General features: G+C 41.0%; 1 protein-coding gene across 1 annotated transcript in view; it reads right to left on the reverse strand.

Annotated features, from left to right (window-relative positions):
- The window catches only part of GAD2 (glutamate decarboxylase 2 (pancreatic islets and brain, 65kDa)), a 57,979-nt gene that overhangs the window by 42,071 nt on the left and 1,534 nt on the right, over positions 1-14,374 (reverse strand). The window contains exons 5-8 of the mRNA XM_005865856.2: positions 13,333-13,566; positions 8,669-8,759; positions 7,652-7,764; positions 3,355-3,470 (exon numbers count right to left, since the gene is read on the reverse strand). Of these exons, the coding sequence (XP_005865918.1) occupies positions 3,355-3,470; positions 7,652-7,764; positions 8,669-8,759; positions 13,333-13,566 (554 nt within the window). The remainder of the gene's footprint in view (positions 1-3,354; positions 3,471-7,651; positions 7,765-8,668; positions 8,760-13,332; positions 13,567-14,374) is intronic.

Consider the following 14,374-nt stretch of genomic DNA (forward strand, 5'->3'; position numbering starts at 1 on the left):
GGGGCATGCAGGAGGCAGCTGATCAATAATTCTCTCTCATCATTGATGTTTCTATCTCTCTCCCTCTCCCTTCCTCTCTGAAGTCAATAATATTTAGACAGCCCTCAGTACTTAGCTACCTTTACCCCCAACCCCTCCCTACCTTGTGTCCTACCTCCCCACCTCTCACTCTCTCTATCTGGTAGTACTGGCTTTTCTGGTCTTCTGTGAGCTTGCTCAACTTGTTCTTGTCTCTGGGCCTTTGTATTTTGTTTCATTTCTTGAAAAATCCTTCCTCAGATATGTATATAGCTCCTTCCCTCATTCGAGGTAGGTCTCTGCTATGTTTCATTTTTACAGAGACCTTTTATGACCATCTTGTAGAATAGCCCATACCACCCCATTCTCTTGTCACCATGTGGCATTAAATATTAATTTAGTTTACCCCTGTCTATACCCTAATAGAACATAAGCTGCATGAGGGAAAATTTTTATTGTAGCATATAGTTAATAAATATTTGTTGAATTGGACCACCTCCACCTTCCCCCGTCTTCCCCTTCCTTGGCTTTGACCAAATTATTGTCTCACCTGTCCAGAATGATTTGGATCAACTGTTCAAGGAGACATAGAAGTGCTTTCAATAAACTTGGAAAACCCCCTCCAGCTCAGCCCTGAGATAATGAGGAGGTGTTTTCTTTGGGGGAGGTAACAATGTACCATCACCTTGACATTAAGAAAAATCTCTTGGTGGAAATTTGATTTGGGAAGGTAGAAAATGTTAAATCAATTGATGAACTGTGGTGTACAAATCTTTGTTGCTGAAACTTTTAATCTGTTTTCTACATGGTAGTCGAGGCAGAGACCTCACTGGTCTGGGAGTCCGAACACCCATTTAATCCTATCTCTGTCTACATAGCTAACTGCAGCCTCTTCATTTGTAAAATACTGGTAATAATCTCTGTTCTGCCTGTTGCACAAGATTGTCGTGAGAATCAAATGAGCTAATGTAATTGGAAGGGTGTTGGAAACAGTCAAATAGTTACCAGATATAAGATATTAGAAAAAACAGTTCATTTGTCAAAATTAAGCCTTCAGTTAGAACCAGTTGGTATTTTAGGGCAGGTTTATAATTCAAATGTTATTTCATAATTATGTGTGTGGATAGAGATCCAAAAAAGAGAAGGGAGAATTAAATGGTTGTTGTATTACTGAATTACCTTTCTTTCCTTAGAAATGAAGAATTAGACTCCAAGTTTTCGATATCAGGAAAATAAGGCATAGCAAAATCATTCCCAGGCTACATGACCCAAGCTTTCTGGGTAAGGTTAAGCCAATTTGTATGAAGCTTGAGCCCAAGAAACTCATTCAGAAACCAGAGAGCACAGGGCAGCTTGTTGGTTAATCAACCTCATTTCAGGTTGTGTAATCAGCACAGAAGCCAAAAGAAAAAGATACCCAATATAATAGCATCTGGAATTTTTGAGACTAAGAATATAGTACCATTTACCTATGTAGGGGTCCAAATCCACTGCAGGGAAACAGTAATTAGAAAATATTGCACCATGTTTTTCTACCTTTGGAGAAGCTGAGAAATTAAAATTAGCTGATGATGGGGGTACTAGGCCTAGTAGAATGAACAATGTCTTCCTCTCCAAGGATGTCCATATCCCAATCCCTGAAACCTGGGAATATGTTACCTTACATGGTAAAAGGGATCTTTCAAATGTGATTAAGTTAAGGGTCTTGAGATGGGAGATTACCTGGGTTATCTGGGTAGACCCAAGTAATCATAAGGATCCTAACAAGGGAAAGAGTGGACGAGAGAGTCAGAACCAGAGAAGATGTGGTGAGAGAAACAGAAGTCAGAGAGAACAGAGGAAATGGGTGCTCCCCTGCCACCTCCAGAAGGACCCCAACCCTGCTCACCCACATTCCATTCTGACCTCCAATGAAGTCATGTTGTCTTAAGCCACTACGTTTATGGTAAACATGACTAAAAACAATGGCTAAAGATAATTTGTTAACATAAATCATTAGTTTCTTTTGATTCTATGGCTACTGCTGTGGTTATGAATTGTACTCATTGGCTTCCAACCTGTACTTGCCTTTCATTTCCTTGTTATAACACACACACACACACACACACACACATACACATACACATACCTTAAAACATAAAAAGAAAAGTTCTGTAGTAGAGCTGAGGCCCCACTATGATTCCCTGATTCTCCTGCCTGACATCTCTTTCAGGAACTTCCAGTTTCCCTATAAACCCCTCCTGCCCTTCCCATTTTCCATTTCCCTTACCATCAAAGGGCTGCTTGACCTTTGAGGCAGTTGTTTTCCAGACCTTGGGCTACTTTGAGGAAAGGTTGTGATGGAGCAGTCTTAGGTATGTGAGAGGAAGCAGGCAGCCTAGCAGAGCTGTTAATACAATTTATGTGAACAGGAAGGACAATTATTGCGATGCCTTGGTGGCATTAGCTCTTTGAAGGCCCTGGAAGGAATATGAAATACTACCTCCTGGAATTCAAGATGGGAATCCCAAGCTCCCAGCATCCTGCCTGGCCAGCAGCCTGGTGGTAGGTAGGAGCCTGTGCTTGGCTGAGAGATCACATATGACAGATCACTATGCCGTTTCTCTACAGTGATAAAACCTCTGGTTAAGGTTAACATTAAAGTGATTCAAGGTACCATGAGGGTAGGATATCTGGTCAGAATTTTAAGACACAAAGTCTGTATCAACAGGCTACTTTAGAGTTATGTAGGTGCAGTAATATCGATAGTCCAAATGAGTTCATGGTCAGTCTGCTTTCTCTCCTCCTACCCTTCCCCAACACACAACATTACAGTGGGGCCTTGACTTACGAGTTTAATTCGTTCTGTGACGGAGCTCGTAACTCAAATTACTCGTATGTCAAATCAATTGTGAACGAGTGAGACACGTGATGCTGGGCTGATGCTGTGGCATTCACTGTGACGTTTGCTGCGCCAACTAGCAGTGGGGTATCTGAAGCTGGCTCGTAACCCGAATTTTAGCTCGCAACTCAAAGCAAAAAATCGGCCGAGAGACAGCTTGTATCTTGAAAAACTCGTTAGTCGGGACACTCGTAAGTCAAGGCCCCACTGTATTACTAAAAAGTGAAGTGTAGGAACTGCAGGTAAAACATCCTGATTTCTCTTTGAGAGTTTCCCTGAATTTCAAAGAGAAATTCAACCCATTGTACCATTCAGCTGTTCTCTCCCCTAATTCTTTTCCAAAAAGGATCTTTTGGGAAGAGAACCTCTGGGGATAAAGCATTTCTAAATATCATTGCGTAAACCCGGGCTTTACAAAATAGAACCTTAAACTTGGAAAGAACAGAAACACGTACATGCTCAGATGTGAAGGCAATGAGCCTGGGAACAGCGGCCATCCCTTTCTCCTTGACTTCTGGGAACATCTTAAAGCGTGCAATCAGCATGGCATACATGTTAGATATGGCGCCACCTAAGGTGCACAGCAACACATAGTTACCTTTTCTAGTCATTATCAACATCACTTCACATGCAAGCCACATTCCATTTCCACTGACCCAGAGTCCTCCTTGGACACAGGAGAAGAACTTTTGATTGGCTATCCTTGACCTGAATACTCAGACTCAGGTGCTAGCTAAGAGGGTCCAGAGAAGGAGCATTGGGCCCAACCATGGGACAGATGTCCTCCCTCCACACCCATCTCTGTCACTAAGAGGAACTGCAATTGATTCTGCTCTTTGAAGCAGCATTTAAAAACTAAGGAATTGTTGCCTTCTTTCCCAGCTTGTGAGTCAGTCATTCTGCATGAGGCTTAGGAAAATCTTACTTACATCCTCATGTAGAAGACATTTCTTTTCATTTCAGCTCATACAAATGCCTTGCACTTGAACTGCTACAAATCAGTTGCTGTTAATCAACAAGTCTTACAGAATGAGAATATACATCTAAGCCCATCTCATCATACTCATTTGTTAATTCTCCCTAAATTGTTCTTCCCTCTTAAAGATATTATTAAAATATAATTGTAATAGTTTACAAAATCTTATTTTATACTTATGGGATGACATGCAACTAAGGGAACTTTAAGTTCATATTGAATTATTTTTCTGTGTCATCCTCAGGGTGTCAAGAATTTCATACAATAAAATTTGTATCTAATAAGTAGAGTTTTATCTGATGTGCAAAGAAGAGTAAGCTTTTCCCCAGGATTGTTGGAAAGGTTAGGATTTTTGCTAACCAGAAAAAAGTACAGATTCTTCAGCATGAAAATGAATATGTGGGCATGGAAACTGTGAGATCAAGATCATGAGGCAGAGCAAAGGTACTCTCTCCCCCTCACCCAAAGCGGGGCACGCTCATTACGTGAGTACTTTGCGTTCCCTTCCCTTCACGTGGCAAGAGCAAAAGAGCTCCCTGTTTTCAGTTGAATGGCCCACACAGGGCACGATCTTTGCCCCATAAGCCCTGGGCTCTGACACAAGCAGGCAGCCTCACACACAGCAGTCATCAACAAGATCCTGGCTTTGTCATCAGTAAGAATGAGGACGATTCCTACTTCTTCTGGACCCCAGAGACATGGGACAAACAGAATCTAGGTCAGACCTGCTCTGAGCAGACACCCTTTCTAAAAGTCTGTGTAGGATGCTGTTGGAAAATGGAGCAGCTTTTAAAGAAACTTGCACTCTAGCTATGGTTTCTTAATTCTGGCGCCTAATGATAGTTTGGGCTGGATAGTTACTTATGGGGGCCTGTCCTGTGCATTGCATGGTGTTTACTAGTATCCCTGGCCTCTACCCACCGGATGCCAGCAGCACTGTGCTCCCCCAAAGTGGCAACCAAAAAATGCCTCCAGACATTGCCAAATGTCCCCTGAGGGAAAACACTGGGGACAAAATTCTCCCATGGAGAACTGCTGCCCTCATTCTTCTCAGGCAGGCCAGGGAGAAAGGAGAGGAAGACAAAGAGAGCTGCGGCCTGTGGACTCAAGGGTCCCAGGTTTGATTCCGGTCAAAGGCATGTACCTTGGTTGTGGGCACATCCCCAGTAGGGGGTGTGAAGGAGGCATCTGATCCATGTTTCTCTCTTCGATGTTTCTAACTCTCTATCCCTCTCCCTTCCTCTCTGTAAAAAATCAATAAAATATATTAAAAAAAAAAAACGAAAGCTCATTTCACAGGACACTTGTCCAAGAGGCTTCTAGCTCTGCCTTCCCACTCTTCCGTTTGCACCTCAGTCATTCTCTGTCATGTCCAGCATCCCTGAGAGGGATGAAGAGGCTTTTGGCCTCTGGACAGAGCAGACTGCATTGTGCAGCACAGGTAGGAGGACAGATGCACGAGTCCTGCATGCTCTTATTGCCCATGAATCTTCAAGAAAAAAAGATGCAAAAGCAAGCCCTGAGTCATTCTGAAAACCCTGTAGATAGGGAAGGTGTGTGACTAAGCCAAGCCTTTCCTCTTTCCCCCTCAGTTCTTCATGACGCGCTGAGCAGTGACAAGTGCTCGGGTCTCTCTGGTTGTCAGGCATAGGTGACATATCATAAACGGATTTCTTCTAAGTCCCAAAGGACTTTCCGTGAAACATGAAGCCTCTGGACGTTATAGATGGAGGCGTAAGGCAAACAGCTGAGCTATATATTCAGCTACAGACCTAACTCTTCATGTTAAGTCCCAGACAACAGGACTTTCAGATCTCAGGCAGGTAATATGTGCGATTTCCCCCTTTCCTCACTCCTTAAATTGCAAGACCCTTTACTTCAGGAATAAAGCTGACTGCTACCTAGAAAGACATGTATTAGTGATTCAGGATGCTATCAACCTTTCCTCTGCAATGCCTACGGAGAGCAGAGAAGAAACAGGTTGCCAATGGCTTTTCTTCTGTACCCTCCCTACTTTGCAATGTCTACATTACATTGTAACATGACGTCGATGGCTTCTATTTTAGGTCTTTGGGGCCAAGGGAGGAGCCCCATGATCAAGCTTAAGTCTTGTCTAACCCCTTTTCTTGACCATTTGCTGTCATTGATGAGGGTGTTGGGGAAGCCCTCAGTCTATAACTGGCTTAACACAACTGCCAGAGATGATGCTTTCTCTGGGACAGGTGGGTTTCAAGACCAGCCAGGTAAATTAGGCCTGTCTCAAGCCCCTTTAGTCAACTTTTTAGGGTCCACATGAGCAGCTGTTAGCATCTGTTCACTCTGCCCTCCTCGGAACCATTAAAATAGATCCTGGGATGCTCCTGGCTCCCTCAGGGACAACTCAGTCATGCAACTAATGTTGATCTCTGAACCCTATGTAATTGCTCATGAAAAATACCTTCAGCCTTAAGAGCCTTAAGAACTTAAGAGCATCAGTTCTAGGCAATGGTGACAAAGTTCCCTCAATAGGGGATGGTTTTCCAGAGAAAAAACTAAGTACTAACTTTTCTACAAATAAAGACTAGCTAAAAATTCATCACAGCTGGCATTCAATGACTTATAAAGAAAAGGCTAATTTTCCCTACAATTTAACTAACAGGTTTCCCTTCAGCACCTGAAAAAAAAAGTGCAATAGCTTTAAAAACATAAAATAAAATAGCAGATCTGAGCTTATAGGTAAAGCTGCTTGATTTTAAGCCTACTGTTGCTCATTTATCATTTCTTTTTCCATCCGTTTTTTTATTTTCTCCCTCCCTCATTATCCCCTTGTCTCTGTAGATTTGCTGAGGAGAGATCACAATGTGGCCTTTGAGAGGCCTGGCACAATGGCAGGCGCGGAGCTGGCTCCCCTAGGGGAGCGCCCACCCGTTATGATGACCTCCTTCTTGCACTGATTAGGTGATGATCTGCACACCGGGTTTCTTTTCCATGGGTCATTGACTCTTTTTCCCCACTGCCCTCCTAACTTCTGTTTCTTCTCTGCATCAAACCAAGGTCACACACACACACACACACACACACACACACACACACTGGGAAGCAAGCGCAGGCCTTTGTTTCAGGTTGATTCTCTTGGCTGAAAGAGGTGTAAATAACTGGAGCTTAGAATGCAATGGAGGGCGATAAAAGGCAGGATGGGAGAGACTGAATGGCTTGATAAAGAAGAGAAGGAATGAGAAAATTCCTGAAGAAATCATCACCCTCTCCTTTAGTTCTAAGAAACTGCCTCATAGGCACTCTCCACCCTCCTTGAAATTAGTGTAAATCAGCTTCTCTGCTTGTTGCTTGAGAGGAACAGGGTTCTTAGGATCTATTAAGTATCTGCCTGTCATGCATTCTCAACCAGAGAATGCTTTATTAAACGAGGCTGCCCTTTTCCTTTCGCTAATTCTGGGAAGAGCATCAGAGAGTGAATTCTCTTATTAGGCATCTTTATTCTTTTGTTCCACATGATGCATACATCCTGTGTGTGGGAGCCCAATAGAAGTCCTGGGTAAATATAATCTTTGTTTATGCTCCTTTTGAACACAAATAACTAATGTTCAAGCATGGGATAGTTGGCTTAGAGGCATGGCCAATGGTCAAGTGTACTTAATGACACTCATTGTTTTTATCAATATACAGACTATTGAACTTAAGCAGAAGTACAAACAAGATATTTAAGATTTCCCATGTTCATAATAGGGCATTGCATACCAGAAGAAAGAAACACAAAGAAAAGTTGTAATATCATATACCAGGAGAAAATATCCCATCGCCAGAGCCCCCTGGCCAGCCAATGATTTCTCTCATTTTCTTTAGGGTGACATATTCCAAAAGCACAAATACTGGAGCAATTTCATAGGTGAACCTGAAATGCAGTAATGGCCACATTTTATTTATGTAACTCAAATAAATAATTCACCATTATAGTATCTACAGAACTATTTCCTTTTTTCAAACCCTGCATTCACAAATGTTATGATTATACATGAAGTAGAGAAAAAATTATGTCTTCTAAAAGGTTTGCTCATTTTTCTATGTTTGTAAAGTTAAGAGCTTCAATTATTGACTTAGTGCACAATGGTCATTTATCATCTATATATATAAAAGCCTAAGCAACTGTTTGGCAGTTCAACTGGTAGCTATGACATGCACTGACTACCAGGGGGCAGACACTCAATACACAGGCATGGAAACATGGAACAGTCTGATGAATCTCAGAGGGAAGGGGGAGGGGGAGGGAAGAAAGAGATTAACCAAAGATCTTATATGCATACTAGAGGCCTGGTGCAAAAATTCGTGCACTGGTGGGGTCCCTTGGCCTGGCCTGTGCCCTCTCACAATCCAGGACCCCTGGGGGATGTCAGATGGCCGGTTTCAGCTGGATCCCTGCAGGCCAGGCAGAGGAACCCCACCGGTGCTCGAATCCGTGCACCGGCCTCTAGTATTGAATAAATAAAGAACATTGCTGAGTAACACTATTTCAAAGATAACATCTAATCTCATTTGTCTTTTACAGTATACATTATTATCAATCCAAAATTCAAAAAGGTCCCTTTTTGTGTTTAAAAAAATGTTGTATAGCTTTGCATAAGTTATATCAACACTATATTCTATTAAGTTAGAGTGAACAGCAATGTATGTCTGACATCCATATCACTATTTTAGGGGTTACTTAATAAAAGACATTTTCACATGAGAGGTAGAATGAAGACTATGAAACTTCACTAATAATTATTCGTGATTACACAAAAACACATTTACCTACTTACATGTTAGTGTTTGCTGTTGATGTCAGCCAGTCTGCTGCTAATCCAACCATATCCAGTCCAGTGGAGAGTTGATTGAAATATCTGGGATGCCCTGAATAAAATGGATGCCCAGAATCAGGACTGCGTCCAATGAAAATAAATGCCTCTCAAACACACAATTTCTCTTGCTAAAGAACCTTCAAAGATCCTATAGAAGTAGGAAATCCATATTCAAAAACCCAATATGCATGCATGCATGCACACACACATCCCCCAAAGGAACATTTCCTCTAACAAGAGAGACTATTTTGGATTTTTGGTATTTCTAAATATGGTCCTTAAATATTCTCTATTAAAATAACAAATGTGGTCTGCAATGTGGGAAAAATGTAGCCCTATTTTCAGTAGATTTGTAAACTATAGTGCTTGTGCAATCCAAAGCTATTCAAAGACAGGCTTTTCTTGTTTACACTGGTGCTACTAAAAATCCTTTTTTTGTTGAAGCTCTTCTGGAATCAGTCATACCATGACATCTGCCAGCCATGCCAACATTCATAATGATATCAGTGACAAACGGCTGATGATTACAAAAGACAAGGCAAAAATGAGAAAATAGGACATTCTGTTGAATGATTTGCCCTTGATTCAAAAGGTGATGATTGTCTAAAGATGGCATGGAGAAACCTAATTCTTGTCAATTCTTTTCTGTCCAAATATTTAATTATAAACAACAGAACTCCTTCATAGCTGTGATTTAAAATAAAGAGAGATACAGTCAACATCACTGTCTTGTCAACAAGATACATGAAGATATAGTCAATGGACCAATCGGTCCATTAGCAAGGCTTATCTAATTAATTTCTGGATTTCTCAGAGACTCTCTAAAGGGGTTGACATCTAAATATTCCTGAGGCCATTATTTTAAATGTGATGGTAAGTATCTCATTAGAATTCCACTTCTGTGTCTTGCCCCATAAAACCTATCTATAAATCTGTGATTTGCTTAGCAGCAAAAATTTTGGAAGACGAACAATTATGGAAATAGCGTCTGATAAAAAGGCACCTGCCACTTACTGGACACCTGTCTGAAGCCTGGGGATGTGGTCGTCTCTCATGCCAGCATGGGCAAAACAAGATTTAAAAAGGCAAAGCAGAAAGCAGGGATGCTATCTCTAGGACTGGGGTGCTCTCTTATCAGCCTCCTGCATGTGGCTAGACAATCAGATGCCGAGAAAAGATAGGAGCAGGAAAGAAAAGAGCACATTTGAAAGAGATTGGGTTTTGTGCAGCTCTCTCTACCCCACCTCCACCATTGTTTTACCTCCCTTTGGCCTGGCCCAGTGCCCCTCTAGCTTTTTTTGCTCTTTTCCAGGCCTATGATGCTGACCCTGTCAGTTTGTGCATTCACGGAAAGTGAAAAAGCCTCCTTTGGGTCCCACCATTGCCCTCTGGAACAACCCCCCACTCCTCTCTGCCTCATTGACTCCCCTTTTCATTAGAGCTCACAGCTGAAACCACAGCCCTCTGCTCCCTTCTGGTGCCCCTGCATTTCCCTTTCCTTAAGCCATTTCTTTAAAGCGAGGAAATTAATAAGGATTAGCAAATCTATCTGTTCATCTGCTTTACCAATTCGTAGACATTTTCTCCATGAATCTGGTGTTTGCTAGCACCCACTATTTAACTCTATGGAAACTTTGGGATGAAAACCTCGGCATAAAATTGAGAGAGATTCCAAGGCCTGTGTTGTGGCCCAGGATGTCAGAAGACCAGTCGCCCCTGATGATTGCCTTTGGGAAATGGTGGGAACAAATTTGATACTTCAGTGGCCCATCTCCCTTCTGTATTTCTTTTTGGCCTTGGTCACCCATTTTCCCTGAATCTCTCTTCCCTCAAATTTTTTCATTTACTGATAATGATAAATCTCTCTTCAGGGAGATAGTTTGACAGGTCGGAACAACATAACCTCTTGATTTCTGCAGAAATATTATTTCGCTCCCTTCGAATGACCCCTACAAGCTGCAGGTAAATCCAGGCAGGGCTCTCTGAGAGAAGGAGAGTGGGAGACCTGCCTTGGAGCTTGCGGAGCTGTCCTGGCAGCCCTGGCATCCAGCTGCTGCTGCTGGTGCTGCTGCTGCTGCTGCCCCCACCGGGCCCTGTGCTGCCAGGCTCCACGCCAGGAATCAGGTGGCCAGGGTAGCCTGAGCAGCCAGTGATACAGTGAGTTTGAAAGGTGAGATTAGAGCCGCTTCAGGCTCTACAATGCTCCCCACAGATTAGCAAATGAGACAGGAAGGATGCACAGACTGCTTGTCCAGAATCAGCGGGGGAGGGGCCTAGAGTCGTCCAAACTGCTCTCTTTGTACTGTTAACATGCACCCAAGGAGGTCTCACTTACTAACCCTTCAATTCCTTTGACTAATGGTTTAGTTAAAAGATTCAAGACGACATTTAACCCTTCCACCACCCAACCACCACCACCACCACCATATCTAAGGATCCCCACAAACGCTAATTATTCCAGGATTCTTATCATTTTTGGCAGTTTTGGGTCTTAATATTTCTTAGAGAGGTAATTTTATCAAAACATGAAGGCATCATTTCCCCACTGCCCCTCATGCCACTCAAAGCTTGAAGCCCAAGGGGAAATTAAGTTAACGACTCTCAACAGAAAGCAGTCGATAAGATGCATTTTTTAAAAACAATCTCCTGAGAATCATTAAAATGCTTAATGTAGCAGGGTAGTAACTACTCTACAAACCCTAAATAATACTTGTTGTCAAGTTATAGCATAAACTCCTATAAGTAACAACTTATAGGAGTTTATGCTATAGAGAAGATGACTGCTGTTAATTCTTTGAAATGCTATTTGTGGGTAAGGGGGAAGACTATGTATGTTATGAATAATATTGATATTGAATTAATATCAATATGCCTTGCTTGAAAATCCAACTTAATCAATCATATTTTTTCCTAAACTTTAATTAACATGCATGAGAGCTATACTTGCCCAAAAGATGCAAAAACATTATGGTAAAAATCAAAGAATTGAATTGACCCATGTTTTCCTGACACTAAATGGAACATTGACAGACAGAATTACTTTCATTGACTTGCATTTCCCATTATCTTAAGTCTTTAAATTGTATTTCAGACACCACCAGATTTTAAGGACAAAGATGTAAAACATTTGTATAGATTCTTTTTGGTTTGGCAGCAAAAAAAAAATTAAGTAGCATTTTAATATTAACATTTAAATATCAAGTTAAGGGAATGGGTTAAACAAAAAATGAATTAAAAGCATTGTTCAGGTTTGTACTTACAGATACATGAAAAGCTGGGAGAAAAAAACATCTTTAATGCCTAGTATATCAATCATGTGGATTCTCTATGAACATAACTGAGAATGATATCCAATAAGCCTTCAAAACCATACTAGACAGATGGAATTTGATAGAAATCACCAAACTAAATTCCTTTCCCTATATATCTAGTCTTAAGTCTATAGTCTCACAAAAGTGGATACCAATGGTTCTGTAAATTAATTTCCTAAGGTTTCTTCTATGGATACCTTTCCTCTCTGTTGGTTTAAAGAATGTACAAAGAACACCGCCCCCACACCACCACCACACACACATACACATGCACACCCCCACACACAAAGAGCTAAAATCACACAGCAGATATTCTTAAAATGTTTGTTGTTGATTAGAATTATATGGATCAAATTTAGCTCCAAATCAATTAGCCACAAATCAGTTTAGATCCACAAGATCTCTCTCTTTCCCCCTGAAAATTCAGTCATTTTTATTGCTCTAATGAAGTATCAGGATGATTAGAGATGATGTAGAAAAGAAAGGGGTAATTGTGACCTGAGAGATGAATAGCTGATTTTGTGTAGACAAAATTAAAACTTAGAATGCACCCAAACAAATGGTACACCTGGCACTATAAAATGGATAGATGATGAAGAGTTCTGTGAAAAAGCAATAAATTTGCTCCTAAGGATATCTGATTTCCCTCACCCCACCCCACCCCACCCTCCTTTATCTGATATACAGAGTGACTATGAAGTGCACATTTTGTATAATATGGCTAAATTGTTAAGGTAGTTTGAATTGTGTTTTCTTTTGTGTACATTTCTTTGAAAATAGAGACAAACTGGAGTTCAAATCTAAAGTGTTGGCCATTTGAGACAATGCCAAAACATTATCCCTCTTGATCAATAATTACATAGGATGGTTTGTCCAAATTCTCACCCTTCCTATGTCAAAGTAATTACCAGCACTATATTAGCATTTGGCTTTTGTTTAGATCATATTTTTTGACCGTTCATTTTCATACCCCCCCCCTTTTTTTCTCTGCATTTTGGGTCGCTTCTACTGGCCTCTGCTGACAAATGCTTGTTTCTATATCAGTGGTTCATCTCTTTGACCAAATATGTGCAATGTAAAATATGACAATTTATAATTAGATAATGTTTTTGACATTATCAACTTCAGAATCATTAACACTAATAGTAAAGGGTGCTTTTGATTAGGATCATTCTGATAATGTCTATTTTTTAAATGATGAAAAATTTTGTAAATTTGAAAATATCAGTAACTCCAAAAAACAGAAAATATTTTATAGAAAAAATAAAGATTGTGAAAGAAAAAAGAGCTTTATTATTTCTGATGGGACAATACCTGTTTTAATTGCATATTTTAGAGTTGTTTGGCAATGCATCAAAATTTCCTCCAAATTTTGTGGTTGGTCTGCCAATTCCCAATTATATTCTTGAAGAAGCTCATTAGGGTAATGGAAATCAATCACTTTGGTTGATCTATCGAAACTTTTCACCACATACTGAAGCAAAATATCCATAACATCCTGCAGGAACGCCAAGGTGGGTCTTTCTCCATCACAGGCTGGCAGCAGGTCTAAGGAATGAAATCATATTGCCACATTTTATTTTATTTTTTATCAGGTAAAATTAATTTTAATAATATATATTATTTAACCCAATATGTCCAGAATACTATCATCAAAACGCCACATTTTAATTTTACTATGAAAATGCCCAGGCAAGATCTGATCCAGCAATTTCTCTATGAGCTGGCAATTGTATGTTTAAAAAAATCTTCGGGAAACGCAGAGCTTTTTCTTTCAAAGGGAGGCACTTTTCAAAGAGGAAAGAATGAGAGAAATTAGTAGTTCTCCCCCCCCTCCCGTCCCAAATGAATTCCTGCATTTCAATTCTAAACTTAATTGCTTTCTTTTTAAAACAGAGTGTGCCTCTTCACAGGGGTTCTTCAGAAACGTTTTTTTCTCAGTAAACCATCCGCCACGATTATGGAAATTGTCCACGTCAGAAGTGTTTGAGGAACCAACGCCTTTGGGCAAACCGGGCAAAGCGGATCATTCGAAGTTAGGAACTCTGACCCATTAGGAAGGCCCGCTGTTTCCGAGGTCAGTGTGTGTGTGTGTGTGTGTGTGTGTGTGTGTGTGTGTGTCACGCGCGCTTGTTTGGATGACTAGGTATGTAAATGCAAGGGAGCAAAACCGCTTGCAGTTCTCACGTGAATAGAATCGTTCTCCTGTGAAATCGCAGCTACAAATTACTCTTGCGATCTAAAGACAGAAAGTCTTTTCACTTCTGACCTGGAAACCGAGTCCCACCCGAGGCCTCTCCAGCACCAAGAAGCCGACCACGAGCTCCCGGCGCGAGGACACCTCGGCCACCGCAGC

Source organism: Myotis brandtii, unplaced genomic scaffold, assembly GCF_000412655.1.
Source record: "Myotis brandtii unplaced genomic scaffold, ASM41265v1 scaffold215, whole genome shotgun sequence".
NCBI lineage: Eukaryota > Metazoa > Chordata > Mammalia > Chiroptera > Vespertilionidae > Myotis > Myotis brandtii.